Genomic DNA, 26,296 nt, shown 5'->3' on the forward strand with positions numbered 1-26,296 from the left:
AGGAGGGGGCATGATGAGGGGGACATATGGGGGGGTGATGGGCAAGGGGCTGGGGGAATCCTGGCGTGGGGTGCAGGGCTCCAGGCACCTTGATGCACAGGATGTGGGTGCCAGCCCGCACCAGCTCTTCGGCCAAGCCCATGTAGTACTGCAGGGAGTATTTGGTGCGGCTGGGGTCGGCCACGTCACCGGTGTAGGAGATGGCGGCCTCCACCACGCCACCAGCGTTGCCCGCGGCCTCCATGCCCAGTAGCAGATTGGGCATGTAGTTGAGGGAGTCAAAGACCCGGAAGACGTCCATGCCGTTCTCCTTGGCCACCTCACAGAACCTGCGTGGGTAGGAGAGCCCAAGGGTCAATCCCATCTCACTCCCCGCCCCGCACATCCTTCTCTGACCCTGGCCTGGCAGGGGGAGCGGGACCCACAGAGCCAGTGGTGTGTGGGGGGGGGCGCCCCAGTGTGGGCTAGGCAGGGTCACCCAGAGGCATCTGGCCTCCAGCAGAGCCGTCCTGCCCTAGTCGATCTGTACCGTGCAGCTCAGGCTGCCCAGGTCAGAAGGATCAGCTGGAGATTCCTTGCAAGAGTGACAGTCTGAGCGAGAGAGAGCACCGAACGAAGGAGCCCTGAGGCTTCCACTGCCCCATGAGCTAGAAGTCCTCCCAGGTCTCCAACCATAATCCTCACTCCATGAAGCTGCCAGATGGCAGCCCCTGCTGGGGACAGCTACGAGGCTCGGTGTCAAGCCCTCCTCGGGGCGTGCAGGCCATTGCAGCGTGGCCTGGCCCCCACGGGGCCCTGCGGTACAGTGTCCGCAGCCCCCCGGACCCCAGGCTCACTTGAAGACCACGTTGTCGGGGTAGTTGGTGTAGCCCACAGCGTTGGCCCCCCGCAGCAGCATCTGGAATGGGATGTTGGGGATGAGCTCCCGGAGCTCCTGCAGCCGCCGCCAGGGGCACTCGTACAGGAAGCGCATGGCAACATCAAACGTGGCTCCTGCACAGGGACCAAGAGGCCCGGGTCAGCCCCTCACTCCCCCGGGGACCCCACCACACCTGCAGCTCTGCGGCCTGAGCCTCCAGCCCTCACCCCATCCCGCGCATCGTCAGGTCCCTCACGTCCCTGCCCCAGCCCTTGCAGACTTTTCCCTTTGCTGCTCTCAGGGTAGCTCAGGATCAGTGTCCTCTGTGCCCCCTTTCACAGTCCTGCCACCAACTCTCTGTGCCGTAACGAACAGACCTTGAGCTACCAGGGTCTCAGCTCCGTGAGGCGCGCCCGGAGTCGGCCCCAGTCGCTGCTGAACAAATGAACACCATGCCTTGTTCACTTCTCACTGGCTTCCTCGCTGTTAACATCTCTAGCCTCCGGAGTGGCCGGGGGCCGGGGGCCGGGCTACACTGGATACCCAATTCCTTCCAGGTGCTGTCCCACGTTCCAGCCCTCCTCCAGCCTACCTCCCCAGTTCTCTATGCTGAAGAGGTTGCTCAAGTTGTGGGCAACATAGGGGGCAATCTTTTTGAGATCGTGGGTTCGCACACGAGTGGCCAGCAGTGACTGGTGGGCATCCCTGAAGGTCGTGTCCATCAGCAGCAGCCCCTGGTGGTTCCGCACAGCTCGGGCAAAACCCTTGGGCCCCTCCCGCAGCAGGATGTCTCTGAAACCGGCCGGGGGTGGGCCTAGGGCAGAGCTGGGCATTAGCACCCATCCTTCAGGCAGCAGAGCCTCCTCTTTGTCTCCCCGAGTTGGCAGAATGAATCTCACCTACCTATGGGCACCGCAGGGACAACAGGGTCTGTGGGGCTGGGACTGGCCTTTACGGGGATTGGGGTGGTTGGGCCGTTCACCATGACATGACCTAGGGAGAGAGTGGGTAGCGGGATCAGGAAGGGCTAGGGACAGTCTGAGTTGAGGGCAGAAGTGACAGTGGACGGGCCTGGGGATGAGGGCTTCCTCCAGGATCCCCAGTCCTCTCCAAAGCCAGGGCCTCCTGGGTCCAAGCAGTGGGATCTACTGAGGGCCACGTGGACGGAAAAGGGGGCATCTCTAAGATCAGGAGCAAGGAAGGTGGGCAAGGTGGGAGGGTGAAGCAAAGGAGGAGGGTGTTGGACCAAAACGAGAGCAAGGACAGTGGGTGCTAGGAAGCTCTTCTAGGCAGGGGGCCAGGAGCAAGGCATCTGGGAGCGGAGAGAAGGGCCATCTCGGGGCCAGACCGAGGTAGTGCAGCAGCTTCTGAGCCCGGTTCTGCGCAGGCCGCAGCTGGAATAGGTCCGGGTTCTCATCGATGAACTGGGTGTCCACGGTGCCTGCCAGGAACTGCTGGTTGTTGAGCACATTCTGCAGGAAGGGGATGTTGGTCTGCAGGACAGAGGTGGGTGGGAGGGTGTCACCGTGTAGCATGGCTGGGGAAAGAAGAGGCTGAAGGTGCCACCCTGGGCCAGCATAGCTCCCCCCACGTTCCCCAGGATACTAGGCTGAGGTCTGAGGCCTCCCTGTGGGATGACATTTCCCCATCTCCTCACCAACCCCCTATCCTGGCAGAGTCCCCTAAGTTGTTCGGGGGCTGAGCCCACCTCCTCCCCTTTTGCTCACCCAGAGCATGTGCCGAATCACCTCCTCCTTCCTCAGGGACCTGGAAATTAAGTACCTCCCCTCCACACAGCCCAGAAAACGGGTCAGGCCCTTCCCACGGCACCGTGACATAAAGCGGCCGTGCTTCTTGACCAATGTCCCTACCTTCGGCGACCCCCTTCCCTGCAACCCTCCGCCCCCAAGAGCCACACTTTGGTATCCTCACTAAGCTCCATCCTGGTGGCTGACTCCTGCGGGCCCTCTCCCACGCTGCACTTGCTAACAGCTCCCACCTGGGCATTGGTGCCCTGGGCTTCCAGGACCTCCTGCTCTCCTCTTCCCCATCCCCACTGGGGGCTCCTCTCACCCCTGCAGGATGGAGTTCTCAGAGCTGTCACTGGGCCTCTTCTCCTCACTCAGCACATTCTCCCTGGGTGGCCCCATCCTGGGCAGCCAGCTCCAGAGCCAAGACCCTAAAGTGGAAATGCCTCCTGGGCACCTCTCTTTGTGTGGCCCTCACACAAGCTCATCAAGTCCAAAGTCCGCTTCCCTCACCCAGTCCTCCTCTGCCTTCTGCTCGGTGCCTCACTGTCCACCCGGTTACCCAAACCTACGCTCCATCACCCCCAATACCCACTCCTGTGTCACTGGTCAAGCCAGATGGTTCTACCATGGCCATCTCTAGACTCTACGACCCCTTGTCTCCAGGCCATGCCTTCTGCCAGGCTCCCAAGTCACGGCCCCCTCCAGCCACACCAGACTTCCTTGTGCTCTCACGCAGCCACACCTCTGCGCCGGCCTGGTAGGCGCTTCCTCGAAGTCTGAACTGGAAGGCCTTTGTCTGTACCTCCTGCCCTCACAAGAGCCGGGCCCTCCCCCCTTTTTAGTAGGCTTCTGTGGGATCAGCTGTTGGAAAGCGCCTCCCTAGGCCTCAGCTTTTGCTTGTCTGCATTCTTCCTACACCTGGGAGCCCTGGGAGCATTCTGGGGGCAGGGGTGCTGTCCGATGTATCTGTGTCCACCTGCTTTGTGCACAAGGGTCATTTCTGCTCACTGAACTGTTGGGAGACAGCATGAAGCTGGAGCTGGCCAAGCCCCACCTAGAGGCCATAAGGGAGCCTGGAAGGCAGCATGGAGCCACGTCCCATGACTGCCAGGCCCCGTGGGTGGAATTCGAGCGTGCATGTGCCTGTGACCACATGGCTGTCACTTCAGATAAGGCATCCCGTGTCACCCACTCATGACCTCTGTTGGCAACTTCAGTAGGGACTCATGCTGCTGGGCCCTGCGGCCACTCTGAGAAATTCTACCTGTGTCCCTCCCCCCCACCCCGCACTCCTATCACCTGGAGGTCCAGATGCGAAGGGTGCCTCCCCCACAGTCATTGCAGAGTGGGACCCAACCAACACTGCCTCATGCCTCTCTGGTGTGACAGATCTGCCTATCTGTCCCTGAGACTAGACCCTGCCCCTCCTAAAGGGACATTTCAACTGGACCAAGGCATGACATTTGAGAAGATAAAACCAATTTAAGCCATCTAAAAAACCTAGAACCACACAGGGTTAAGAGGGATTCTCAGAGGCCTCCCCTGTTCCACCTTACATGTCCTATTTGTAGGCCCCTCCCCCTTTGTGATTTTGTGGGGGATCGGTCGTCCCTATGTACTGTGAGGCCCGGTGGGGGCAGGAACCAGACCCATCTGGTTCTTGATGTACCCCAACTCTCAGCACAGAGCGGCTTGCGATGGATGCTAGTAGACTGGTTTGTTTAGAGTGAATGAAAACATTCTTGAAGGTGAAGACAGGGGCAGAGATATCCCATGCTTCTGAGCATCAGAGTTGACCTGGGCTAGAATCCAGTGCCTTCATTTTACAAATGCAACAGCTGAGGCCCTGGGAGTGGCAACAGTTAGGAACGACTTCCAGCTGCCAGGTGGCTGCGCCCCTCACAGGCTACATCTCTCCTCTCAGCCCTATGAGGCACGTGACTATGTGTAATTAATACCCCTCGGCCGAGATGAGTCAAGTGTTTCAGCGGTTAAATAACTTGCCTAAGATTAAGCTGCTGAACCAGGCAGAATCAGAATTCCGTTTCCCAGGGGTCCTGGCCCACCCAGCCCCTAGGCATCATGTCTGCAGGGAAGGGAAAGGGACGGGGGTGGGGGGTGTCCAGGTAGCCTGAGAACTACGAGATACCTGGAGGAAGTGGCGACTCCCCTTGTTTCCCGAAGAACCAGAGCGCGCTACCTGGTTCCGAGCACTCAGCGCTCCCAGCCAAGCCCCGGCCCTCGGAGGGAGGCAGCCGGGAAGGGCACTCTTCCCCCCACCGCACCCCCGCCGGGAGCCCTTTCTCAGCGCAGACGAGCTCACCCTGGGCCGCTCTCCCAGGAAGACGGCCCGACAGGGACAGAGGGGGGAGGGCGGGCTGCCGGCGCGGCGAGGACCACTGACGCACAGCTTCAAACAGCGTGCCACCGCCGGCCTGCCGGGAAACCGCGCGGCGCGGGACCAATCGGGCCGGAGGCGGAGACCGGTTGGCTCCCGAGCACGCCGGGCGGGGCAGGCAGCCCGGGAAGGGGAGGGAGGGGCGGGGCACGGCGCCAGCCCGGAGGCCGAGCCCTCTCCGCCCCACCCCGCAGCCGGCCTGCCGGGGGCGTCGCCGCAGCCCCTCACTCCCACCCCCACCCCAGGCCCCGTGCCTGTTGGGGACCCTCCACGTGACTCGGTGATGCAGAACGGTTATGACCTTCAGCGTGTGTCTGTGAGGGTCCCAACAACAGTGCGGGTTTGCGCCCGGCCCTGCCTGTGGGTGCGGGGACGTGTGGGTGTGTGGGCATGTGTGGGTGTGCTGGGGAGGCTGCCCAGCGACATGTGACAAAGGCTCCTGTCTCTGGGAGATGGTGAAGGGGCCCGCGAGCTGGCGCTTTGTCTGGCTGTCTGCAGAGTGACGGTTCGCGCAGCGGCGGCGGGCGCCCGTGCGGTGCAGGATGCCGGGGCGCCAGGGTGGCCGGGGGCGCGCGCGCCTGTGCCAGGGTGAGTGCGCTGCGGCGGCGCCGGGGGACTGCGCGGCGGGCCCGCGCCGGCCCGGGCCTCGGGCGTGACCGGGAGCCACCCGTGGGCGCTGCGGTGGCCGCGTGTCCCCGTGACCTCGGGAGCCAGCCGGCCCGGGTGGATCCCCGTGCGCCCCTCCCTGTCCGCCCTCCACGTGCGTGTCCGCGGAGCGCGTGCTCGCCGGCGCGCGCCCGCCTGCCTGTCGCCGCCGCCGCCGCCGCGAGCCGCCGGGAAAAGGTGCCGGGAACCGAGTGAGCCGGGGCCGCGGGCCCGAGCGCCATGGGCAGGAGGGCGCGCGGCGGGCGGCCGGTCAGCTCCTGGCCTCGCCCCCGCGGGAGAGCCGCCTGGAGTCGGCGGGGGCTGGCCAGGCCCACGGGGAGGCCGGCCCGCGCCCCCTGAGCTACAGACACCAGGTGAGGGGCCGCGGGGCACAGCAGCGGGGGCTGGCCAGGGAGGGGCGACGGGCCACGGGAGGGGCTTGGGGGGGTGAGGGCGCCTTCCCTGGCGGGGGAGGGGATGGCGCGGAGGGAGGGTGCTGGCGGTTCCTGGAGACGCCAGAGAAAGGAAGTTCCGGGACCCTCCCTGCTCTAGTGCCCACCTCCGCTTCCTGCCTCATGCTGCACCTTGTCCCCAGAGCCAGGACCCCCCTACCGGCTTGGGAAATGTGACCTTTACTCTGGGGGGCCTGGCCCTGCAGGCCCCAGCCTTCTTTCAGCCCTGGGTGGGGGGCCCCTGGGGCCTCTGACCCTGACCCCCCCCCCCCAGGCCAGGCTCTGGAAGCTGGCCCTTGGGACTGGGCCGCGGGCACAGTGGGCACCCGCCCCCGCCCCACCTGTGCCTGGGCTCTGGCCCTTCCCTACAGGGCGCTCACCATGGCCCCCCCACTCCTGCTGCTGCTGCTGGCCAGTGGAGCGGCCGCCTGCCCACTGCCCTGTGTCTGCCAGAACCTGTCCGAGTCGCTCAGCACCCTCTGTGCCCACCGAGGCCTGCTGTTTGTGCCGCCCAACGTGGACCGGCGCACCGTGGAGTTGCGGCTGGCTGACAACTTCATCCAGGCCTTGGGGCCGCCAGACTTCCGAAACATGACGGGGCTGGTGGACCTGACACTGTCCCGCAATGCCATCACCCGCATCGGGGCCCGCGCTTTTGGGGACCTGGAGAGCCTGCGCTCCCTGCACCTGGATGGCAACAGGCTGGTTGAGCTGGGCGCCGGCAGCCTCCGGGGCCCGGTCAACCTGCAGCACCTCATCCTCAGCGGCAACCAGCTGGGCCGCATCTCGCCTGGGGCCTTCGACGACTTCCTGGACAGCCTGGAGGACCTGGACTTGTCCTACAACAACCTGCGGCAGGTGCCCTGGGCTGGCATCGGCGCCATGCCCGCCCTCCACACCCTCAACCTGGACCACAACCTCATCGACGCGCTGCCCCCGGGCGCCTTCGCCCAGCTCAGCCAGCTCTCCCGCCTCGACCTCACCTCCAACCGCCTGGCCACGCTGGCCCCCGACCCGCTCTTTTCCCGGGGCCGCGACGCGGAGGCCTCGCCCGCCCCCCTGGTGCTGAGCTTCAGCGGGAACCCCCTGCACTGCAACTGTGAGCTCCTGTGGCTACGGCGGCTGGCGCGGCCCGACGACCTGGAGACGTGCGCCTCCCCGCCGGGCCTGGCCGGCCGCTACTTCTGGGCCGTGCCCGAGGGCGAGTTCTCCTGCGAGCCACCCCTCATTGCGCGCCACACGCAGCGCCTCTGGGTGCTGGAGGGCCAGCGGGCCACGCTGCGGTGCCGGGCGCTCGGCGACCCCGCGCCCACCATGCACTGGGTCGGCCCCGATGACCGGCTGGTTGGCAACTCCTCCCGAGCCCGGGCTTTCCCCAACGGGACCCTGGAGATTGGGGTGACGGGCTCTGGGGATGCCGGGGGCTACACCTGCATTGCCACCAACCCTGCCGGGGAGGCCACAGCCCAGGTGGAGCTCCGGGTGCTGGCCCTGCCCCATGGCGGCAATGGCAGCGCGGAGGGGGGCCGCCCGGGGCCCTCGGACATTGCTGCCTCGGCCCGCACTGCTGCCGAGGGCGAGGGGACACTAGAGTCTGAGCCAGCTGTGCAGGTGACGGAAGTGACCGCAACCTCAGGGCTGGTGAGCTGGGGGCCGGGGCGGCCAGCAGACCCCGTGTGGATGTTCCAAATCCAGTACAACAGCAGCGAGGACGAGACCCTCATCTACCGGTGAGGAGGCACTTTGCAGCCCTCAGCCCCAGCCTCGCTCCCAGCTGCCGTCTGGGCCCCTCTCCACCCCTCCCGGACTCCACTTCCACACACCCCTCCTCAGCTTCTGAGCTGCCTGCAGGGGCAGGGGAGGGGCAGGCACCAGGGAGAGGTGGGGGTGCCCCAGGAGCTCTCTGTCCAGGCTAGCCGGTGTTGGGTCTCTGTGCGGGGGCACACAAGCCTGGGCCACGCGGACGTCTTCTTTCTGGCTCTGGCCGTGTGACTCTGCACCGCCTCCCTGGCTTGCCCTGGGCTTGTGCGTCCACACACACACTCACACGCCCGTCCGTCCCCGTGCTCTGTCCCCAGCTGCACACATGCATGCCTGCCTTGGCTTCTCTGCCTTCTTGAGTCAACAAACGAGGCCCAAGTGGCCCTAGGGGAGGGGAGTGTCCCGAGCTGGGCCCCGGGGAGCATGCGGTGAGGATGGGGGGTGGGGTCAGAGCCTGGAGCTAGGCTCTGACCACCCACCCCTGCCCGCAGGATTGTCCCGGCCTCCAGCCACCACTTCCTGCTGAAGCACCTAGTCCCTGGTGCCGACTATGACCTCTGCCTGCTGGCCCTGTCACCCGCCGCTGGGCCTTCCGACCTCACAGCTACCAGGCTGCTGGGCTGTGCCCACTTCTCCACGCTACCGGCTGCACCCCTGTGCCACGCCCTGCAGGCCCACGTGCTGGGCGGGACCCTGACCGTGGCCGTGGGGGGCGTGCTGGTAGCTGCCTTACTGGTCTTCACTGTGGCCTTGCTGGTTCGGGGCCGGGGGGCCGGGAATGGCCGCCTTCCCCTCAAGCTCAGCCACGTCCAATCCCAGACCAATGGAGGCCCCAGCCCCACTCCCAAGGCCCACCCGCCAAGGAGCCCACCACCTCGGCCACAACGCAGCTGCTCCCTGGACCTGGGAGACGCCGGCGGGTGCTACGGCTACGCCAGGCGCCTTGGAGGGGCCTGGGCCCGGAGGAGCCACTCTGTGCACGGGGGGCTGCTTGGGGCAGGGTGCCGGGGGGTTGGGGGCAGCACGGAGCAGCTGGAGGAGAGTGTGGTGTGATGGGAAGGGAGGCGGCCCGGGGCGAGCCGGGGTCGGGGCAGAGGGCGTGGGGCGGGCAGCTGCGGGGCCCGGTGGGTCAGCACTGCCTGGGAGCCCCTCCTGATTTTACCCTTGGTACCTCAGGCCCCCTTTGTACCTGGCAGGACAGGGGGCCCTTTCCCTGGTTCTGGCCTCCAGACCCGCGTTCCTCTGACAGGTGCTCACAGCCACCGAGGCAGGGGGCTGCAGCCACCAAGCGGGAGTCTTGTTTTTCTTTATAATAAAATTGTTGGGTACACCTCAGTGCTAGCCTTGACTTATCCGGCTAGGCTCCCTGAGAGCGGCGGGGAACGTGGGCCAGCAGAGGCACAGACAGGACAGGGTCAGGCCTGGGGCTGTCAGCCCCACAGAGGTGGCCCAAACAGCCCAGGGTGCCCTCAGCCTCCTCTAACAGCCAGGTGCTTGGGGCTGGTGCTTCCTGTCCCAGGTGAGCTGGACCAGCCCCTCGAGAAGGGGAAGGGCTGTGCCTGAGCCCTCTGGGCCCTAGCCTGCGTCTGTAAGTGCAGAGAACACCCCTTCCTGGCAGGATGTGGACAAGATGTGACATCCTCGTGGAGGCATGGACGCCAGGGTGCACAGAGTGGCAACAGGGGCAAGGGGACCATGGCACAGCCCTTCAGGGTGTACGGACCTTGGCTGGCAATACTCTAACTCAGTAGGAAAGTCCTCATGGCTTCCATTGGGGACAGCCTCATTCACCATCTCCCAGGGCATCTTCTGGATTTGTAAAATGTTATCCCAGAAGAGTTGGAAAAGGCTTGGAATCCCACTGCTCTGCTATCAGCCCAAGACCTTCTGGAAGGTTCGTCAGGGCTAGAGGCCCTGAGCTCTCAGCTGCTCCATGGATTCCCCACCCCCCCTCCCGCCCCCCACGGCTTTGCTCTGGGCTTGTCTGGAAAGACTGAGTCAAACCCTTGCTGGACACTGGAGGGGCTAACACGGGGGCAGGAGGGGGGTGCCCACACCCGCAGGGCCACTGCCCTGCTCTGCCTCCTCGACCCAAGATCCCTGTCAGCCTCCGGCCCCGGGCACAGCCTTGGCCAGCCTCTGAACAATCACGGCTCCCAAGCGTCAGCTGGGAGGAATGATGCTCCAGACACAAATGCTTGCAGACGTGTGGCTCTCCACGGTGCTTGGCAGCCCGCCCCCCACCGACGCTTTAAGAACATGCAGGTGCCTGGGCCCCACTGCGGAGGGCGGACACTGGCCTGTGATGGTGCCCAGACTGTGGCGGCCACCGTACCTGTGCCAAGGGGCGCGTGGCGTCTGTGTGTGAGGCCCGCCGTGGCTCTAACGGGCAGCCCAGGAGAACTGCACAATAGGTGTGTGCTGGCCAAGCTCACACTCTGGTGGGTTTGCACACTGTTCACACACTCGTGCGCCTGCCCGCCCAGCCACAGAACACATACCTGGATGTGGCCCAAGAGAGATCCTGGTTTAAATAAATGAAACAAGGTCCTCAACAGAATAGCAGGAGAGGATGAACCCTCCAAGGGGCCGTGGGGAGAAGGCAGAGGTGGCACGGGGCTGAGGGGAGACGAGAAGGAGCAAGGAGCTGCCAGGTGCCAGGTGCGGGAAGCGCTAGATGTGGCAGGAGCCAGCGGCCTCATCAGGGTGCACATCTGGGAGGACTCTGATGCCCCACGGAACCAGAAACGTGTCCCGCAGCTGGCCTTCCCACTTCCCTCCTTGTGGGCCCCGTGGCCCCTTCTCCGCCCTCAGGGATCTAAGGCAGGGGGTCCTCATGAGCCTGCCAGGCTGGGGGACAGGTGGAAGGTCCTGTGGCCCGGGGGGTCACAGGCACGGGCCAGCGGGGGGCGGGGGGGCACCAGTAAGGCCGACAGAGCAACAAGGACAGGCGGGTGAAGGGTGGGGCAGTCGGGCTCCACACTAGGGTCATGGTGCGTGCTGGCCACCCGGCCCCAAAAGCTCCCCTAGTTGGGGAAAAAACCCCTCAGAGAGCAGCAGGTTGAACACAGGACGACACAACACATCTCTGTACATGCGCAGGAAACAGCCCCCAGGCCAGGAGCCCTGAGGCTTCCCATGGGAGAGCACAGAGACCCCGACACCCTGGGAACACCATTCCCTCGGAGGTGGGCCAAGGGCCTGAGAGGAGACAGCTGACCCAGCACCGGCCCCGCAGGTTCCCTTCCTCTCTCTTTCCCTCCCAAGTGCTTTTTCAAAAGCCTGCACTCCCTCGGGGCCCCTGCCAGGACGCATCACAGAGCCGTGTCAGCGGGTGAGAGGACAGTGCCTCCCGCAGGCCCTGACCCCACAGACCGAGCCCGGACCCCAGGCAGGCCCGGAGGCAGCCAGGAGGAAGTGACACGAAGGGGCCGTCAGCCAGGGCCCCAGCGCACAGCGTGCACGGCAGGCCAAGGAGGGCATCCCCTGCCTTGGGCTCCATCCTTTGGACACTCCCAGGACAGGATGAGGCGCGGGCCTGCCCAGAGCCACCGCACGGTAGGGCCGGGCAGCACAACCCACGAAAGGCAGAGCCCTCCTCCCTGCTCTTCCTGTGCCACAGGGCGGCTGCCAGCAGCATCTACCCAGGGGATGCCCACGGGTATGTAGGCAGTGCTGGCCTCAAGGACAAGACAGCACGTGGCTGTGGTTTCGTCTCTAGCTATGCACACGGGGAACCAAGAGGCCATCGAGCATTTCAGGTGCTTGCCCGGCAGCTGGGCCCCGTGCCTCCCTCTGCCCTGGCTCAGGCCTCCAGCTGCAGCCTCCCTTCCCAGCGGTCCCAAAGGCACCCAACACGACATCATTATGTGCCAGGCCAGGGGATGAGGGCAGTGAGGGCAGACAGGGGGCTCATTTTATGGAAAGTGACCCTGTCCACACAGGCTTGTGCTCTCTCACCCAGGGTTTTCCTGGGGTTCAGAACTACCCGGACAGCTTATTCAAAACGCAGGCTCTGGGGCCTCCACCTCAACCTGTGGGATCAGAACTTCCAGAAGGGAGGCCTGTAATATGTGGGCTGAACACAGACTCCAGGTGATCTCACCTAAGAAGGGCAAGAAGGAGCGTGGGGCTCCCCGGAGCAAGACTCCTGGCTCTGGCCGAGGCCCCCCCTGAGCACTGAGGAGCCCAGGCCCACTCCCAGGGCAGCTGAGGGGCCAGGCCCCAGCAGAGGCAGAGCGGCCAAGGGACAGGACTGGGGCGGGCCCGAGAGCGCCTGGAGGCAGGCAGGGCCGACAGCCTCTCACCTTTACACCTCGGACTCGGAACTCGGCAAGGGCTCTGCTCATCTTGGTGGCAGCCGTGGGGTGGTCTTTGCCGTGGGCGATGACTTTGACGAGCAGGGAGTCATAGTGTGGGGATATGACAGCCCCTTGGAAGGCAGACGCGTTATCCAGGCGGATGCCCATGCCCTCTCCGCTCCGGAACACCTGCGGGCAGAGGCGAGCAGAGTCAGGAACTGGGCCGGGAGCAGGAGTCCAGATGCGGCCCCCGGGCCAGGCTGGACATGTGGGAATGTGGCAGGGCGCCGGGCCTCGCACAAGGGCGCCAAGTCTGCTAGCAAAGTTCCGCCTCATTTCCGCCAGCGAAACAAGGGGCATCCCGCCTTCTCTGGGTGCCACACGGTCACTGCTTCCTTCCCCCGAGAGGAGCTGGCAGGGGAGGGGGCAAGAGAGGGTCCAGGACAGGACCTTCCCGGCCAGCCCCAGGGCTACAGGCCCAGAGCTCAGCAGAGCACGGAGAGCAGCCCTGGGCAGGCAGGGGCCGAATCCGCCCGACCTTCCACCCGCCTGCCTGACCAACCCTCTTGCCTCTCAGATTCATTCATCCCCCCAGACATTTGTGCCCACCACATGCCAGGCACCAGAGTGAGTGGCTAAAAGAGGTGTGTGCCCCCTGCTGGGCAAGGGGGCGGACAAACAAGGAAAACTGGACTGGGGACAGGGACACTGCAGGACGCAAGCTGGGCAGGGAGGGAAGGCAGGCCAAGGGGTTTTTGTTTTAACACACACAGTGAAGGGATGGGGAAGGCCTCAGTGTCCCCCCCGACCTTCCCTTCCTTCCAAAAGGGGAGAATGGGAGGGAGAAGGAGGGGAGGCAGAGGAGATAAGATACTAAGAGCAGGGAGAAGGGCCAGACATGAGGTGCGTGCCCGCATGCCCAGAGAGGGAAGCAGGGCAGAGAAGGACCTGGGTCCTGGAGGCAGACTCATGGGGGCGGGCGGGGGTTCCAAGTAGCAGCTGGACGGAGACAGGGTCCTGTGGGGACAGAGGTTCGTGGTGTCTGGGGTAACAGGTACACACATGAACATCTGTGATGCAGCCCGGGCTGAGTCGCAGCAGGGCGAGCCTGCACCTGGGCCAGGGGACCCCTGTGAGGCTGAGGGAGGAGGACGGGGAGTGGGAGGGACAGCCCAGGGGGCTTGGGACACCCACTGCACCATGTTTCCGCTTCTAAGGGACACAGGCCCATGTTCGATAAAAAGGAACTTAATAAAATATTTAAGGGTGAACGCTCAGCTGTGAGCAGGAACTGTCAGCTAAAAATATTCTGTGGTTAACCAGGCTCAGAGGAGCCAGGCCTTGGAAGTGGAGGTGGAGGAAGGCAGTGGTGCGTCGCAGGGCTGCCCCTTCCCCGCTGAGGGCAGAGAAGTCAGGGGCCCCCACTAGACAGCACTCCAGCCTTCAGGCTGGCCCCCACCTATGGACTTGGATTGTTCCAGAAATGGAATTCCAGTGGCAGCTCTCTGCCTCAAGCCTCCCAGCTCTGCAACTTTCAGAATCCAGATCCTCTCTTTCCCTCCCCGCATCACTTGTTTCTCAGAAGCCCAGTATCTGTCTCCAAATCATCCTGGCCTCTCCCTGGGCCAGAACCTGAGCTCCCGCGCATGTCCTGCTTCTTCGGAGGCTCAGACCAGATGGGGAAGCAGTAAAGCAGCGGAGCTGGTAGGAGTGCTGCTGAAGGTTCCAGAAGTATTCTGAGCCAGCGTGAGCTAGAGGGCCAGGGGACAGGCACCCCAGCGGTTCAGAGGGCGCCTGCCCCAAGCAGGCCCAGAGGCTGGGAGTGGGGAGGGGCGGGGGAGGGCTGTCTGTGCTGAGAAAAGAGAGGGGGAGCAGGACATACTCCCGGGGGCAGAGGCACGGCAGGGCCGACCTCCATGTCTGCCCACCCAGCCCTGGGCGGCCCCGATCCAGTCTCCTCCCTGCCTTCCACCTTCTCCCTGCCGCATGACTGCGGCATTGATCCATAATGGGCGCCTCGCTCAGCCTGTCCTCTCCACTGGGACATCTGGGCCCCAGTCCTTTGCAGCAACCCCTGGGTCCTGCCTTGCCAACACATTCCCTCAGACCGAAGGCAGGACAGAGGCCACTGCTCTGTCCTTGGGCTCTCGTAAGAAGCCAAAATCGAGGGCCTGGGCTTCGTTTCTGGGGACCCTACATTTGGCTCCACCCAGCTGGTCTGCTCCCTGTTCCACACGATTCACTCCCTGGTTCTTTAATCTGTGCTCATGGCTGTCTCCCCCTGGAATGCTCTCTCCTTACTCTTGGACAGAGCCCGGCTCCTGCGTACCCTCAGCCATCCCAAGCGAGGGTTCCCTCGCCCCTCTGGGCCCACAGGAGGGTCTCCCCGCCCACGAGACCAGGGCATGTTCCGTGGAAAGTCTGACGTACCTCGATGCGGCCAGTGTCCGGCTGGAAGCTGCGCGCAGGGTCCTCCGTGGTGACCCGGCACTGAATAGCACAGCCGTTGATACGGATGTTCTCCTGCCGCAGGCCCAGGTCAGGCAGGCTCCGGCCCTCAGCCACGTGGATCTGGGCATGGACCAAGTCCACACTGCAGGGGGGCAGGGAGGAGCGGAACATGAGGCAGGGGATGGATGAGGAGGGTGGTCCCCACCCCTGCCTGCCGACTCTTCACCCGCTCCTTCCCACCAGACCAGCAGCCCCTGCCCGGTGCCCACTTGGGTCAGGAACTCCAGGCAGTCTGAATAAGGAGGTGGCAGCCGGAGAGGGGCCAACTGGAATATTTGCATCTACCTGTTCTGGTACCCACCACCAAACGGCCCCTCCCCATACTCTGCCCTACTTTCTCCCTAGGGTCTCTCCTGCCTCCCCCAAACCCTCGCTCGATGAAGCCGGACCTGAAGGCTCAGACACTCCATGCGGAGAGCGGTACGCACTACACCCCGACAGAGGCAGGGGGCGGTCTGCAAGAGAGCGGGGTTGTGACCACGGGGCTTGCTGAAATGGGAAACACAAGCCGTTGGGAGGGTCCACGAGGGGATGTGCCACGGGGAGGGTGCCGTCCTCCCGGGATCTGTGCGGTGGCTGGGCTCGTGCCCGAGACCCCACCCCAGAGGAGATCTTAGTGCACAGAACTCTACAAGTGTGCATGATTTTATAAGCTCAGCCTCACTGACTGCCATGCTCCTAAGGACAGCGACAGATTTCGAAAAAAACAAAAACCAAAAAAACTCAAGGTTTTAAATGTATTGTCACTGAGGCTTGTGACAGGGACAGCCTGCAAACGGCACTAGCAGATTTTCCCCGGTGTCCTATAGAGCACTTCACAGTAGTGAGGACGACTACCGTGCATCCCTGTATCCCCACACCACGGACTTAAGGCTGTGTTCTTTTCAAGCTTGATCTCCACGATGATGCTCTGAGAGTCTGTCATTTCTATCAGAGGAGGAGGAGCCTGAGGGTCAGAGAGGCTGCAGCTCACCCAAGCTTTGCGTGGATAGTGGCCGGGGAGGAACCTGCACCCTGTGTCTGTGGGGTCTGTGTCTTTCTGACACAAAACCCCTACTCCTGAGCAAGCACAGACTTCCACCCTTAACACAGCAGGCTTGTGGCAGGCCCGAGATCAACAACAAGTTTACAGCGGCGCAATCGGGCAAAGTCTCATGGAGCCAGAATCCAAAGCCAAGGCGTCCACCTCAACTCAGCCTTTACCTCGAGAGGACAAGGAGTCTGGAAGCCTCTGTGCACCTGCTGAGCAAAGGCAGGCGCCCCCACAGCATCCTCAATCTCAGGTGGGGGTCGGGGGAGGAACAAACTGTCAGAAAAGTTCCAGGGTGAGGTGGACCGGCCCAAAGCCAGGGCTTCACACTTAAATGGCTCAAAATAGGATCTTGAAACAACTGAATGGTTTATTAAATGGGCAGATTTTTAAGTGTCTCTACTCAATGCTTATGGGAGAACAAACTGATACAAGCAATCTGGAAACCTGATTAGGCTTCGCTCAGGTAACCACATGGAAAGTGTCTATCCCCAGAACCCTTCAGAGGGGAAGGGAAAGAGCTAGGCACAAAGATGGTAACTGACCACCCTTACGAGCTGCAAAAACCAGAAACGACCTGAGTGTCTAGCAATGGAGGGCCATGTACCTAAGCTATGAAACACACACCTACAGTTTCAGAAAGAACAGTGGCCTGGAGGATGCTTTCAATTAAGTAGAATAGAAATTCTACACATAACATCTCAATTGTGTCAAACTATTTATATGGTAAAATAAATAAAGATGGAACAAAACCAGGAGAGTTAGAGCACGCACAAGCAATGCTGCGCTGGGCTGGCAACTCTCTTGCCCTGAGCCTCCGGCTCCTCATCTGAAACCCTGGAGATGAGACCTTCCCCCGGCACACCCGGCCTGAGCCGCCTCAGGATCCTGGTTTTGAGGGTGGAGTTCTCAATCTTTTTATTTGCTCCTTAATTCTTACAATAGGCATATAATGCTTTCCTTTCCTTTTTCCTTTCCCTCCTTCCTTCTTTCTCTTTCTTTTCTTTCTCTTTTTTTTTTTTTTTTTTTTTTGAGAAAGAGAGAATCTTAAGCAGTCTCCATGCCCAGCACAGAGCTAGATGCAGGGCTCTATCCCACGACCCTGAGATCATGGCCTGTGCTAAAGTCAAGAGTTGGACGCTTAACCCACTGAGCCACCCAGGCGCCCCACATGTAATGCTTTTCCAATAATAATTTTTGTAAAAAGTAAGTACCTAGATCCCTGACTGCTCTCTAGCAGATACGCTGAGCTCCCCAGGAGCCGCTGACATGGATTTCACCAGAAAGCTGGAAGCTGCCCCTTCCCAGAGGCTGCCGCCCCCACTGCCCCCGCCCCACTCACTCGGTGATCTCCTCGGTGACAGTGTGCTCCACCTGCAGGCGGGAGTTGACCTCGATGAAGTAGTGCTTGCCATGTCTGTCCACCAGGAACTCCACCGTGCCCGCGTTCTCGTAGCCCACCTGCGGGGCGGTCGCATCAGTGGGGCCCGACTGATGGGGCCTGGCAGCCACTCTGGCTCAGCCTCAGCCATCGGGCCGGTTCCAAAAGGAACAGACCGCCACATGCCCTGCCCCAATGGACAGCACAACCAGCCCTGCCCCGGGGAGAATGCCCGCAGCCCACGTAGCCCACAGCTGGGCCCCTGCCTGGCTGGCTCCCCAGGACTCCGCCTGAGCCTCTGGTGGCTGCACCGGCTTGTCTGGGGCAAGATTCAGCAGCTGCCATGCGCCCCAGACTCGGCACCCTCTCTCCAGAGGACAGCATCCCAGCACCCTCTCAGCCACACCTACCCCGGCCTCTGCTGGACCTCCTCACTCTCAGAGGGTTTTCAGAAAGTTCCCCTCTGCTCTACTCGTCACCACCTCTGGCCATGACCCAAAGAGGTGTCCGCTGAGAGGAACCAACAGTGAAGATTCTAATGCAAAATTCAACCCTCATTCCAGTCTCACTCTGGTCCTACCAGAACCACAAAACAGACTTCAGTTAGCTCCCTCAAATCTGTTATAGAGTGACACGTGTCCTAATAAGCCAATAAATTAGACCCAGCTCCAAGTAAGATTACTCCTCATATGAAATAACCCAAATGCCAACTCTAAACTAGAGCCTGACCAAGCCTCATATTAACTGTGGCTGAAACCTCTCTGCAGAGAGCTGCCCCAGTCTTTCAGCCGGTAAGGTCACAGAATCGTCTGCTGCCTGAGAGGTCTGCGGGAGCACAGCTCTGGAAGGAGAGCAGGACCAGGGCCCACCCCGTCTGCTGGGGAAGGCAGATCTGAGAAGATGCTCTCCCTCGGGGCCCCGGGAAGGGGAGGCCGGGGTGGGGGCAGGGTGCCTGGACTCTGAGAGGGGGTGGGCTCTCTTCTGAACAAAGAACAGACAGCGGGACCCCTGCTACAGGCCTGGCCATGGCAGGTGGTCTCCGGGCCAGGCCTGGGGGGCAGGTCACTGCTGGGGGAGCCAGTATGCCATCTCCCGCCTCCATGCCCAGTAGAGCGAAGACTGGCAGAGGAGGACCTGAGGATTCAATGGGGGGCAATAGATGGGATGCCGGGGACGGTCGAGAATGAATGAGAAGAAATGCCTTCATAATGTTTCTTAATCTTGCCAGAATCCACGGGATCTCATTCCTTTTGTTCCAGTGGTTAGTCAGTGCCACGCAGAAGCTCCATCTGTGCAGAGTGGCCAGTGGCCTCTTTCCCTCCCTCTTCTCAGCCTTTCTGGATTCCAGGCTTGGGTCTCTGGGCCTGGAACCTCTGCTCTCACACAGCGAGGATCCCAAAGAGCCGTGTCAGCCCTTTCTCCTCCCAGACGGTCCCTACCCCACCCTCCCAGAGCCAGTCACTCTGGGCCTCCCTGCTCCCTAGCAGACCGTCCCCATCCGGATAGGACCCCTGGCATGAGGCCTAAGCCAGCAGGAGCTCAGAGGGAGCCTCTAGGAACAGGCTCCTTATGTCCACCTGGGAGACTGTCCCCAAAGGCCCCTGCCCTTCACCTGCTTAGCAAGTTTGACAGAGTCACTGGTGAGCCGTGTCCGAAGCTGGGGGTCTAGGTGGGCGGCAGGGGCAATCTCAACCACTTTCTGGTGCCGCCGCTGGATGGAACAGTCTCGCTCATACAAGTGCAGAACGTTCCCGTACTGGTCTCCTACAGTGAAAGGGAAACTCAGCTTCTCCAGGGATCTAAACACTTCCCAAATACCCACCAACCCCCACACAACTACTAGGGCCGATCAATGCCGGCTCCCAGCAGTCGGAGCAGTGAGCAGAGAAACCACCACCACCAAGGCCTGGGCCCTGACCAGTCCAGCCTCCACAGCCTGCCTTGGGCAGTGGCCCCGCGAACGCTCACCTAGGATCTGCACCTCGATGTGGCGCGGCTTCTCGATGAACTTCTCCACAAACAGCGCTCCGTTCCCAAAGGCAGCCAGAGCCTCCGAGTAGGCCCGGTTGTAGTTTTCCTCCAGCTCCTGAGAGGCAGGCAAGCGGAGCAGACACTGGGCCCTACAGCTCTGTCTCACCCTCTGCAGGACCCCACCCATTCTCGGAACCCCAGGGTCTGCTCTGTGGGTGGCCTCACAGTCCAGCTGGGCTCCCTGCTCTGCTCCCAGCCCTGGGCTTCTGCTCACCTCATAGCTGTGCACGACCCTCATGCCACGCCCCCCGCCCCCATAGGCGGCCTTGAAGATAATGGGGAAGCCGTAGGTGTTGGAGAACTCATGGGCCTCGTGCAGGGAGGTGATGGGGGCATCTGTGCCAGGGACCACGGGGACACCTGTTAGGAGACAGGCACGTGGGTCCTCTGTAACAGGCTGGAATCCCTGCCCAAACCCGCCAGCCCCCTCCTCAGACAGCCCCTCCTGAGCCATGCGGCCCCTGGTGGCCTGTCGGCCACACGTACCTGCAGCAATGGCAATGGCCCGGGCCTCCACCTTATCTCCCATCTTGCGGACCACCTCGGGGCTCGGCCCGATGAAGCGCACACCGGCATCCTGGCAGGCCTGGGCGAAGTCCGCTCGCTCCGACAGGAACCCGTAGCCAGGGTGCACCGCATCCACGTTGTTTTCCTGGGGGCAGGAGCAGTGGGAGGAGTGCAGCAGCTCTCCAATTCCTTCACACAGGCCCAGAGCCAACCCCGTGGCCCGTGCACCTCCCCCCACCCCACTTGGTTCGCTCGTTCAGTCATTCATTCATTCATTCATTCATTCCCCTATTCACAGACACTTACTGCGGCTGGCCTGGAGGCCACGCATAGCACCCAGGCCCGCCCTGATCACCTTGGCCACCTTGATGATGTCTGGGATGTGCAGATAGGCCTGCACCGGGGCGAGGCCGCGACCGATGAGGTAGGCTTCGTCTGCTTTCTGCCGGTGCATCTGGCCTGTGTCCTGCTCTGAGTAGACAGCCACAGTGCGGATACCCAGCTCTGTGCAGGCCCGGAACACGCGGATGGCAATCTCCCCTTGAAAGGAGCAGGCAAGGGACAAGACGCTAGATTCCTGGGTCCTTACAGAAGCAGAAGTGGGGCGGGGAGCTGGTACGCAGGGCAAGGGCAGAACAGGAATGCTAAGGCTGGGCTGGATACGTGGTTCCTCTCGCCGGCCCCAAGGGCACTCACCTCTATTGGCCACCATGACTTTCTTGATGGGCTTGTACTCCAGGCGCCGGACATTTGGGGAGGCAGCGGGGGCGGTGGAGGCTCGGCGGATACACAGGAGCCTCAGGCTCCCACGGACAGTTTGGAACTTCAGCATCTGGGAAGTCAGAGCCGGGTTAGAGCAGATTCGGCAAAGAGGGTTCCCCTCAGGAAGAGTGAGGGTCCCACCCCAGCCCCCCTCCCTCACTGCCCCTTAGTGCCCCACACGAAAGCCAGCAGGCTCACCCTCAATCCCTGGCCAAGCCCAATAATCCCTGGGGTACTGACTGGCTGTAGGGAAGGGAGCAAAGTTAAACCCAAACAGAATCCAAGCTCACCCTAGCGCTCTAATAACTTTCAAAACACTTCCAGCTCCTAAAGCAATCCTGCGTGCCCTCAATGTGCGTTCATCAGAGTCCCCTTCGGTGCCCTCTCCGGGGCCCAGCAGCCTGGGTTTTAGGACCTCCCCGCGCCACAATGGCCCCTGTGTCCCTCCACTGGGGTTCCGCCTGGCCAGGCAACTACGGTAATGACAGATCTCTCAAGGAGCCAACCTGCATCAATGTGCCGTCTCAGGAAGCAAAGCCTCCACTCAGACTTCAGGAGCACGACTTCTTCACACAGTGGTAGAAGCCTCCTTCTCTATCAACGGCCACCTGAGGTGCACTGAACTCCAGATATCACCCCGTGATCTCCCCCTCACAGCTCCACTAGCAGCCTGATCCCCTGAGATTTGCTTCAGGTAACCGGCCCACTGGGAGGGGCACGCTCTCCTGGGGGAGCCACTGGGGCCCACCGCCCCGGCAGACGACAATGGCACACATACCAGAGAGCACCCACCTCGCCTTGTCCTGGGCACCGAAAGCCTGCTCTGCTCGGGGCCACAGGCAGCTCTGCAGTGGGGACAAGGCCCCGTAGAAAGAGTCCAAACTACCACATAGGGTTAAGTCAAGAAGAAGCAAAGCGCTCCTTTAGGACAAGCTCAGAAACAGAGCAGTGAACAGGAGTGGTTAAGAAACCATCAGCAGTTTCACCACAGACAAGCGAGAACAGTGAGGTGACACTTGGCCTATTAAATTAGCAACAGTGTTGTAAAACAACCAGATTTAGTGTGGGTAAGGCCTATGGGAGACAGACCCACCAGGTGAGGTCCGGATATCAGGGCAGCTCTCTGGAAAGCTCCCTGGAAATTCTATCAAGAGCCTTTGAAATATTTCTGCCCCTTGGCCCTGTGGTTACCATTCTAGGAATTTAACCCAAGGAAATATTCTAAAATGGGAACCAAGATAGATGCAGAAAGATGTTCAAAACAGCATTATTTACAATAGCAAATAATTAGAAGCCACTTAAAGATCCAACACTAGGGCATCTATACAGATGTAATGTAACCATTAAAGATGCTTGTTTGCACAGCTCTGACGACAAGGGGAATGCTTGTGATACAACGTGATGCTACGGAAATTAAAACGGTAAATAATATGATTTCAGGAAGCTTTTTTTAGGCAAGGAAAATAACTGGAAAGAGCTCTGTCAGACAGCATGTCACTCACGCCCATGTTCTAGAATTGGTGCAGTGTTGTTCTTTTCCTTCTTTATGCTTCTCCATACAGTCTATACCTTCTCCACTGGGGATGTCATTTACAATTAGCACGACGGAGACATATATGGAAGGGATCGGAAGATCTTTGTGGAAAAAAGCTAAGTGGAATGTCTGAATCGTCTCCCTGGGGGAGGTGAAGGACTCCCATATATCCTGCGAAACAACAGTGAGGCTGGGCCCCCTCCCCCCCACACACACAGTGGGGCCACCTCACCTTCCTCACCTCTTGCCCCAGGTGAGCCAGCTCCAGGTCTTCTTTACCTGTCTACAGGTGAGCAGCCTCATGGCCCAGGCCAGTGGCACCAAGATTCTCAAACCTCTGGAAGTTTCAACTATTTCCGGGGAGGCCCAATTTTTTCTTCCACCTGCGTGGGTTTGCTCCTGCTATCCCTCAGGCACTTACCCCGTCATCTTGTGTATGAACACCCCCTCATACTCCCTGCTTTTTCCAGATACAGAAAGGGATCCCTGGAAGCTGTGCAGAGGGTGGGCACCAAGTGCCTCCCAGCTCACAGTGAGGAAAAGAGGGAGCCTAAAACACCCACGCAGGCCTCAGAGCGCCCCCCCCACCACCACCACCACACACACTCCCATGTCTGATTCTCACAGACCCTGCAGCCTGGCCTTCCCCGGCAAGACCACCTTACACACCAAGAGCTGGGCTCTGGGCCGGGGACAGAAGGACCAGGGATGAAGTAAAATGTCCTCTCATTCCCAGAACATGTCCACCCTTCTTAGAACTTGGCTAGCTCAGCACCCAGCCTCTTCCCTTGTCAAATTCTACTCTCCTCCTAGACCTGAAACCCAGGGGTGGGCGGTCAGTTGCCTGGTGCCTCCTGAGGCCTTTCCAGAATCAACTACAGCTGGAGGAAACCTGAAGGACAGAGGTGGGCTGCCTCACAGAACCCTCTTCCTCCGGGAAGCAGGATATTCATGGGTCGTGTGTGATGAGTCCACTCTGGGTATGTTGAGCTTGTGGGCTCTGGGATGGGCCAAAGGGAGGTGCTGAGTGGGCAGATTCCACTGCTCCCTGAATCTCGCCCCCTCTCCCAACCCAGAAGGGAGGAGAGGCCCCTGTGCAGTGCTTGGTGGGGGGAGGTGGGATGGAGGCAGGAAGCTTCACTGTTGGAGGCACCTGGCCAGACCCACCAGTAGAAGCAGAGCCCCTGGGGTGGGAGCGGAGGGCAATGGGGAGGCCGCCGGGTACCAGACTCCCTTCCCACAGCCCTCCTAGAGGGGCTGCCTCTGGCATTAAATGGGGCCCCTTGCTCAGAGATCAAGCCCTGGCATCGTGGAGTGACCTGAGTGCCAGCCTCACCTCACACTGGCACTTTCCCAAAAACAGCCTCCGGAGTGCCGGCCTTCCCTCGGGCGCTGTTCCAGGTGGCATCCTTGTCATCCTCACACCAGGGCAGAGAACAGCCACAGGTGCTGGTCACAGGTGAGTGGTGTGCGGCTGGGGCCAGGCTCCCAGCATGGGTTTCGGTGGGTGGATGGTAACTAAGAAATCCTCAAACTCACGGACAGTTTGGCTAAGAATCTCCCTTAAAAGCTCCAAGGGCCTCGTTAACCAAACCTGGCATCTTGGAAAGCCCTGGAACCCTTGGGCTGGGGAGGCTGCTCTCCCGGACAGGACAGCCTCGCCGGCTAGATCTCCTCAGGAGGAGAGGCCACTCAGATGCGGCCCAAGCACAGCAAGCGCCTGGTTACCTGCCCCAGGCACACCATGTCGCCTTGCTCCACACGGGGGATGCACAGGAGCAAACATCTCCTTCCCTGGCCTCAGCGATGGGGAAAGAAGCCGTGAGTAAGAGAAAAGCAACAACCATCACCCGCAGACCCCTTACCCTGGTTTCCTCTCCAGAGAGCTGACCGTCCCAGAGAGGCCTGTTCGCTATTTTTTGCAAATGCCAGCTGACAGATCCCTTTCCTTGGCCTCGGGGTGTGCATTAGAGACAGGGAGCAAGACAGCTTTGACTCTCACTCGGGCCGCATAAACAGTGCCCTGCCGGCAAGCGGAGGCACAGTGAGGCAGGGGGTGTCTGCAACACCCGCTTTCTCCCCGCCGCCTCTCAGCACGACTCCACACTTCCTGCTTCTCTCCGAGCTTCGATTTCTCCTCCAACACTGGATCAATAAGCTCAGCGCTCTCCTTCGAGAAGGCAGTGGTAACAATCAAGTCAGGAAGGTGCCTACAACAACCTGTGGAAGGAGGGAGGGGAAAGGTCGGGGCGCCTTCTGCCCAGTCTTGATGGCCCGCCCGCTTGGCTTTGAGGACACGCAGCACTCCCCAAGCTCTGCCTACGTGCCAGGCCAGTGCTGGCAGGTGGGGACCCGTGCCGACCGCACACCGAGCAGCGCCTTTAGTCTTCACCAGGTACGGAGCTACGCACGGGATGTAATCAAGTACTAACTCAGGCAACTCTTACCATTCCTCATCACACCCTTTACAGGTAAGGAACCACACCCAGGCCACCCAGCAGGGCTGGTTTTGAGCCCAATGTGTATGCCGCCCTCCAGAGCGGGAGCTCTGATCCATCAGGGCATATGGAGTCTTCACCAACTAAAGGAGTAAGTTGTGGCTTTCATCGAAAGCACAGCGTGACGGGCGCTTGGAAACCAAAACCCCAAAAATCCCACTCCTGATAAAAGCCCTGTCACTGGCCTGAACTTCCAGCAGGGCCACCAGTGGCCTCTGCAGGTCCCACCAGGGAGCAGGCCAACAGTGCCAGCAATCCTGTGTCCCCAGTAAGCTAGGGTAGCTTCAATTTGTCCAATAAGTCACCAAAAGGTCACTAGAAGTACCACCACTGCAGACCTAAACTACATCTCCTAGGCTGCCTCTTGCAACCAGGAACAGCACAAAATTCGGCTGTCAGGCCATCATCGTCCACATTTTTGTCCACACAATACGGCCACTGTGCTCAGGGTGGGTGTGCTCTCAGCCAGAGGAGCCCTGCTGGGACCAGGGTAAGGCTGCCACCTTCGTGGTGGAGCCAAGCGTCAGGCCCTGGAATGCTCCTTCAAGGATCTGTCAGGGGCGCCTTCGGCTCAGGTCATGGTCCCAGGGTCCTGGGATTGAGCCCCACATTGGGGCTACCTGCTCCGTGGGAAGCCTGCCTCTCCCTCTCCCACTCCCCCTGTTCCCTCTCTTGCTGTGTCTCTCAAATAAATAAATAAAATCTTTAAAAAAAAAAAAAAAAGGATCTGTCCGGAGTTTCCACCCTAAATAGCTGTCATGTAGCATCTCCTACAGCCTCGGAGGGCAGCTGTGGGCAGGAGGCACACCGGAAGGGGAAGCCATGGCCCTGCTTTGGGGGTGCCTGGCTGATGGAGGTTTTGGAAGCCCACAGTCTGGGCTCCCCGCCGCCCGTTCCCAAGCCCCTCGGCACATCCATGTAGGAGGGCAGCCAGAGGGGGTGAAAAGAAGGGAGAGTGGCTCAGAAACAGGCCCCAGGGATCTCCAAATGAACGAACAAGATTCCCATACATCTGCTCCCCTGACCCTCCCAGCACGCGCACCCCCACCAGGCTCCAGCCCTGGCCCCCAGCTGGCGTCAGCAGTGCCAGCAAAAGCAGGTCAAAAGCAGAAGGAAGGAGCTCTTGGCAGAGGACTCCAGCCATGGCAGAAGCAAGCCTCTGATGGATGGGGCCACTCCTGGGGAGCTTTCTCTCCAGGCAGCTCTGCACTGTCCTAACTGTGTCTAACGGGGGCCCCAGGGCTGGTGGCCAGCAGGGACAGATGAAAGGAAAGAACTCAGCCGGTATCAAAGCACCCAAGAGAGGCTTGACTAAGGCTGAGATGTCTGGGTAGGGGGAGCTGAAGAGAGGACACAAAAGCAGGGAAGGTGACAGACAAGAAGAAAGGAGAACGAGAATACCAAAGTCAGAGACGGGAGAGGAAACAGCACGTGGCCTGGGGCAGCTCAGCTGCCTGCTACCGTGAGTGGCCTCCGTGGTTCAGAGCCACGCCAGCATGGCCCCACAAGCCCTTGATTTAAGGCTGCAGGGACAGGGGAAGAGGGTGGGACAGCCACACTGGGACAAATGGTGCTGCGTGGGCTGCCAGGATATGTAGGCAGGGGCGTGGATCAGGCTCCGAGAAAGGAGGCGAGCCAGGGGTCTGGGCCTGCAGGGCAGTGGCAGGAAGGACAGGGATGAGGAGGGTGCAACTGGCATAGCAGGGGCTGCCCTGACCCAGCCTCTTTCAAGGGCAGGGGAGACTGGCAGGTTGAACACTGCCCCCTGGTGCAAAAGGAGAGCTACTGCCGACCTGCGCACGCCTGCCCAGGTACCAGAGCGTCAGAAGGCCACGCCCTGACAGCTCCACATCCTTTAGGACTCACTCAGAAGGC

At 61.1% G+C, this 26,296-nt stretch overlaps 2 protein-coding genes across 11 annotated transcripts in view; one reads left to right on the forward strand and one right to left on the reverse strand.

The window, feature by feature from the left end:
* PC (pyruvate carboxylase) overlaps positions 1-26,296 on the reverse strand; it is a 96,580-nt gene that overhangs the window by 2,448 nt on the left and 67,836 nt on the right. For 6 of the 9 annotated variants that reach the window (XM_035013352.1, XM_035013354.1, XM_035013353.1 and 3 more), the window contains 15 exons: positions 23,789-24,143; positions 20,324-20,459; positions 19,983-20,167; positions 19,607-19,772; positions 19,335-19,480; positions 19,058-19,175; positions 18,702-18,853; positions 17,051-17,169; positions 14,598-14,760; positions 12,174-12,356; positions 2,208-2,352; positions 1,763-1,852; positions 1,452-1,673; positions 837-993; positions 89-329 (listed from right to left, as the gene is read on the reverse strand). In XM_035013352.1, the coding sequence (XP_034869243.1) occupies positions 89-329; positions 837-993; positions 1,452-1,673; positions 1,763-1,852; positions 2,208-2,352; positions 12,174-12,356; positions 14,598-14,760; positions 17,051-17,169; positions 18,702-18,853; positions 19,058-19,175; positions 19,335-19,480; positions 19,607-19,772; positions 19,983-20,167; positions 20,324-20,459 (2,223 nt within the window). In that variant the 5' untranslated portion in view covers positions 23,789-24,143. The remainder of the gene's footprint in view (positions 1-88; positions 330-836; positions 994-1,451; positions 1,674-1,762; positions 1,853-2,207; positions 2,353-12,173; positions 12,357-14,597; positions 14,761-17,050; positions 17,170-18,701; positions 18,854-19,057; positions 19,176-19,334; positions 19,481-19,606; positions 19,773-19,982; positions 20,168-20,323; positions 20,460-23,788; positions 24,144-26,296) is intronic. The other 3 variants (XM_035013351.1, XM_035013356.1, XM_035013355.1) reach the window with 1 other exon arrangement.
* LRFN4 (leucine rich repeat and fibronectin type III domain containing 4) lies at positions 5,608-9,201 on the forward strand. Of its 2 annotated transcripts, XM_035013362.1 has the most exons (3): positions 5,608-6,027; positions 6,477-7,835; positions 8,358-9,201. In XM_035013362.1, the coding sequence occupies exons 2-3, from the start codon at positions 6,487-6,489 to the stop codon at positions 8,917-8,919; spliced, it is 1,911 nt and encodes a 636-aa protein (XP_034869253.1). In that variant the 5' UTR covers positions 5,608-6,027; positions 6,477-6,486; the 3' UTR covers positions 8,920-9,201. The 2 variants fall into 2 exon arrangements, with proteins under 2 accessions (XP_034869253.1, XP_034869252.1); XM_035013361.1 differs by lacking the exon at positions 5,608-6,027 and having other exon boundaries at positions 6,258-7,835.

This window comes from Mirounga leonina, unplaced genomic scaffold (assembly GCF_011800145.1).
Source record: "Mirounga leonina isolate KUSES-001 unplaced genomic scaffold, KU_Mleo_1.0 Mir_166, whole genome shotgun sequence".
Lineage (NCBI taxonomy): Eukaryota > Metazoa > Chordata > Mammalia > Carnivora > Phocidae > Mirounga > Mirounga leonina.

Excerpts from the sequence above, each read along its gene's own strand:
- LRFN4 (XM_035013362.1), top strand. The coding sequence starts at position 6,487 with ATGGCCCCCCCACTCCTGCTGCTGCTGCTGGCCAGTGGAGCGGCCGCC. Across the intron at positions 7,836-8,357 it reads GACGAGACCCTCATCTACCG|GATTGTCCCGGCCTCCAGCC; the intron begins GTGAGGAGGCAC and ends CCCTGCCCGCAG.